Source organism: Nestor notabilis, unplaced genomic scaffold, assembly GCF_000696875.1.
Source record: "Nestor notabilis isolate BGI_N333 unplaced genomic scaffold, ASM69687v1 scaffold9319, whole genome shotgun sequence".
Classification (NCBI taxonomy): domain Eukaryota; kingdom Metazoa; phylum Chordata; class Aves; order Psittaciformes; family Psittacidae; genus Nestor; species Nestor notabilis.
In genome coordinates this window covers 863-6,001 of record NW_009943251.1, presented here as the reverse complement: position 1 = coordinate 6,001, position 5,139 = coordinate 863, and the positions used below count along the sequence as shown (strand labels likewise).

Below are 5,139 nucleotides of genomic sequence, written 5' to 3'. Positions count from 1 at the left end.
GGGAAAAAGAAGTACAGAGTACTACTGAGATATTGATATGATTAATAGGTAAGTAATCTTGAAGTAAGTCAGCATTTACCACCGTTTCTACTTATCTTTCCAGAGTGGAACTGAAATTTGAACTGTTGGTGCAACTATACACACTGAACTGTCTACAGTACAAGCATTTAACATAATTAAACTGTCAAAGTGACTATTAATGAGGCATGAATTATATTATATAACTTGTTATTATTTCAATCATCAGTTTAAACACAAAGAAAAAAGAATAAACCTTTTCTAATACATATACATATCTACATATGTAATTTCACAAAGGTACTAGTTGGTTTGCGTTTTCAATTCTTACCTGAATTCAACCTCAACAAGGCTTAATTCTTTCAAGTCTGCACTGAGTTCAAAAGCTCGCAGGATCGGATCCTCCTCTGTCAGCATTATTAAAGCTGGACTGGCCAAACATCGGTAAATGTCAAGGCGAAACCTGTGAGAAAAGAATAGCAAGCAAAATGAAGATGTTTCATCTGATTAGCAGTATCAAATCAGAACCAACTGCAAAAGTTTGCATAACACAGGCAGCTGAAAGACAAAACAATTGGATTTCTTCAAATCAGACACTATAAGCATTACATATGACACATCATGTAAGACACTGTCCTTCACAGACTTAAAATCCCTATTACTCTAGTGTATCAAAATTGGCCAAACTGGTTTCCACTTCTTCTTCTCCTCACTATTTCAACTATTAGCAGTACATCAGCAGAAGGCCATCAGTTAAGATAACAGGTATTGATATAATTTGACATTTTTTAAGGTAGCTTTTATGGTTCAAGTGGAAATAAAAGAGGGAAGTGAAGCATTTAAGGAAATGCTTCTACTTTAACAAACCAAGTTAAAAACAGTGGGGAGCTTTTACGTGCAATACCAAAAAAAAAAAAATAAATAAAAAAAGCAGAAAAAACCAGCAAAAGCATCTAAAGGGATGTTTACCTCTTGCAAAACTAGTGGATCATGAATATTGAAACAGTATCTGTTATCCATTCTAGTTTAAACTAAGAGCTGTTATCTCAAACACTTCTAGTGTTTGTTTGCCTGGGACACCTTGATACCTTTTCTCATACTGAAGATAATGACATGGGGCTATCAGATGGATACCAGAATGTGGTCTATCGTAGCTGAATACCAATAACAATTATCCTTTCACTTCCCTTATTTTTCAGTAATTTGATTACCTACTGGAGTAATCACGTAATAATTAACTGTATATAGTAATTGCAGTACACTTATGATCATTGAGCTCTAATTTTTTCACCCCAACTCTCATTTATTAAATTGCATTCAACCTGTTACCAAGTTACCTAGACAAAATATTAAGACTGTAAATCCCTCTCCTCTACTTTCAAAAATACTGAAGAAAAAAAGAATGCCTTTAGTTTGCATTCATCAACCCACAGTATATGAACACTTTTAGAAAAAGGATACAGAATTACCCACCTCCTCATTCTGGCACAAAAAAAACCCAAGTATAAACTAACGTAAGAAAAAATTTATTTGCATAGATCCTATGCTCCCAAACCAAAGATAGCTAAAAGGTTTATGACAGAACTGGTAGATAGGCAAAAGAACTTATTAGCTTAATATGCACAGCGACTAGGAGTATAAAACCAAGATAAAAGAAAAGCCACTGTCTCTCACCAGCTTTTTCAAGCACAACCCATCCCCAAGAACTACCATCTCACACAATAAAGGCTACAATATATAAAAGGAATCCATTCATAAACATCATCAGAGAGAAAAAGAAAATATACTGAATCTGACCCAAGCAGTACCAGAGAATAAGATAAAATTTTCTTTGTTATTGTCCATGACTGGCAAGTCTTACCTCGAATGTCGTAGACTATCTTTTTTGTTCTTTGCAGTACACAGGGTGCATTCACAACCTACAGCATGAGGTTTGGGTAATGATATATCTTGCTTTAACAGCATGGTGAGAATTTCATAGTTGTTACGATGAGCTGCTAAAATGACAGGTGCCACATCCATGGTTGTTGAGTACTCTGGGTTCTGAATGCGTTCCATTAATTTCTGGAATAAAAGACAGGAAGTATCTAAATTTACTACGTACACATCTACTAGTGTTTATATGTCGGGGTTTTTTTGACTTATCAACAATGTATCTGTCTTTCAGAATATTTTCCTATGTTTCATGACATAAAAATAAGGAAGAATTTGTAACAACCCTCAAACACCTCTCAGATAAATCCTGGAAAAAGAAAAATGGACACAGAAATGTTTTTGGTTTATTTACATAGAAAGCCTGACATTCAGAGCCTAACTTTTCCAATATACATGTATGATATTAAAAAGTTTATTTTGCTCTAGTTTGGAAAAATAAAACAAGAGTGTATTTACTATCTAAGCCCAGAAAACTATCCTGACTATATCATACCATCACACCTTATTCCTTCTCTCCCTCTACTTGTGAGCTTTTAAATGCTCTTTGATACTTAAGCATTGCCAAGACAGGTTTCAACTGATCAATTTCAAGGTGAAAATTTGATGTTTGTAGAACTGCTCAAAAAAATCTATGAAGCTTCAGCATATGAGTTTATATACATAGCCTTCATAGGTCAAGGCTGCTAATTACCTTGCAAGCAGTCTACAAGTAAAGATTTAGAACCACTTTTTTTTTTTCTCTTCTGGACTAAGTGGGCATCTGTTAGTGTTTGGCATATATAAATGCACTAGATTTCTTATGTGGTAAAGCAAATTAACATATTCTATTCTTCAAAACAAAAGAGGCTATAAATGTCCTGACTGTATCACCTTGGAGATGCAGAATTTCATTTAACAATATTGTTTTAAATACTACAGTTACCCAGAAGACAATAGCCCACACTCCCCAACCAAAAATTAAGAAATAATAACACTCAACTACAATGGTTGGTCTGGAAGATCTTTTTGGTCGGTGATTAAGTAGAATGTCAACAGCTCCCACCACTTCTGAATCAATAGCCACCAAAAGTGCATCTGATGACTAAGGAAAGAAAACAAGTCACATGTGAAACTAGCAGTAACTTAAACACCATAAAGAGTCAATATGAAGCTAAACTGCATCTTTTTAACATAGTTTTTTAACTTACTTCTAAAGCACTAAACCAATGTTCTGTATTATCACATGTATGATCAGAATACAAAGGTAGGTTGTCATCTCAGCGTACATTACTGACAATTTGTTTCATTGCAATAACAGCAAAAGAACTAACTGCAGAAATTACTATACAGCTAAGATATTACAGGATACTTGCAAAAATCCAGTTCTAATGGAGAGTTTACCAGGTTATTAAAAACATTAAAAGCAAGTGTACAACTCAGACATATGGGATACTTCAGCCCTGTATTCAGAGTTCTGTGTAAAAGCTAAAAACACAAGCTTTTTTTTTCCCCATGGTGTTAACTACTTCTGAAATTTAATTCTTAAGTTGAGCTAAGCAGCATTTAATTTTCCCTACAGTTGGTATTATTCTTTTTAATTCATTTCACAAAACTTTAAGTTTTACTTTAAAAATAAAAGACACAGCTTTTATTATTGCTACTAAAAAGGAGGTCTAAGGAGAGGAAAGCTTTTTTTTTCCGTCCAATATCAAACAACCTAACAAAAGATACTACCTTTCCCTGTTCTACATACTTCTGCCATTACAGCTACAACTCTTCCAGCAGCAGCAGAGATGCTGCATACAGTTAAGGAAATACTGTTGGTGTGGAACTGCCTCTGACATCAAGCACAGATCAAGCTTAACAAGAAAGTATTGCAGAAATGCATGTCTGCCCTAATTTAAAAATCGTCTAATATAATGCGCAGTTTTTTAACTGCTACCATTTTAAGTACTATATTCCACAGCCAAAGAGATCTCTGCATTCTGTACTTTTTGTTATGATGCATTGACTGTAAACTTTATTTTTAAGATAACGCATGTTATCTCTGCCACAGGAATAACACTTCAAGTAAAATTCAGACTTGTTAATATCATTGAAAATGTTACTTACACATTTGCCATGCCAATAAAAATCCCGCTAAAAATAAATTAGTCAGAAGAAAACACTTTCACAATTACGACATGGGAAAAGAACTGAACTGCCTATAAAGACAGACTTTACTTCTTTACAAAGTCTGACAGGTTAACAAAGAGCAGAATACACAGTTCAGTAACTAAACTGAAAGCTTTCAGTAATTTATGTGTTTTATACCTGGCAGCCATAATCCAAAAGAAGCTGTAGTATGTCCAAGTTTTCATTTTCAATGGTTATGGTAACAGCATTTCGTCCAAGCACATCCACACAATTTATGTTCATTTCACCCGAGCTGTTTTCTTCTAAGAGTTTCTTAACCATGTAATAGTCACCTGTACAAGTAACATATGAATGTCACTTAGTATTATTACAAAGCAATAAAAGCTTGTGAACATTGTAAGTATCAGCTACTACCATTAAAAAGACAACATTCCATAGCTGACAAGAGACATTGAGTACGTTAGATAAGATGTCAACATAGATAACCATTCTCTCATCAGGGAGGAAATTGAACGTATTTCAGGAGGTCTCTTTTAGGAAGACACTAAGCCATGTACTTTAATCCACTCCTTTAGTTCCAGTCTTAAAAGCAAACACACAGAAAAGCACAGGTACTTTCAAAACTGGGGCAATAGCTCATACATGACCTGTGAAACACAGGAAACATCAAGTTCAACTGCATCAGATAAGGTTTCTCTGTTCAAAGGAGCCATAGGCTCAGAGAAGGCCCCTTTACAATGCTACAAACAGGTCTGCATCTTCATTGAGCAGAAGCCACATTAGTCATCTTCCCATCACTCCAATTCTCATGCATATATTATCAACGCAGGTGTGATATGATGTTTCAATGTTAAAAATTCAAGCTAGGAAGTTTGATTAGCAAATAAATCTAACTACAGTAAGATGTACATAAGCTGCAATTTCCTATTTGACTGAAGCATAGACACACCAGGCTGTCCTGTTTAGTGTTAGTCCATTTAACGGAAACTTGCCAAAGAGAAAAGCTTTCAATTACTTTTGTCTCTATGGTAACAAACTATATTGCCACAGAGAAGACCATGACAAAGAAAG

General features: G+C 34.6%; 1 protein-coding gene across 1 annotated transcript in view; it reads right to left on the bottom strand.

Moving 5' to 3' along the window:
* The window catches only part of TRPC1 (transient receptor potential cation channel, subfamily C, member 1), a gene marked incomplete at its 5' end in the record, with an annotated part of 21,595 nt that extends 17,195 nt beyond the window's left edge, over positions 1-4,400 (bottom strand). The window contains 4 exons of the mRNA XM_010021833.1: positions 350-481; positions 1,880-2,082; positions 2,936-3,034; positions 4,246-4,400. Of these exons, the coding sequence (XP_010020135.1) occupies positions 350-481; positions 1,880-2,082; positions 2,936-3,034; positions 4,246-4,400 (589 nt within the window). The remainder of the gene's footprint in view (positions 1-349; positions 482-1,879; positions 2,083-2,935; positions 3,035-4,245) is intronic.
* Positions 4,401-5,139: the final 739 nt, after the last annotated feature.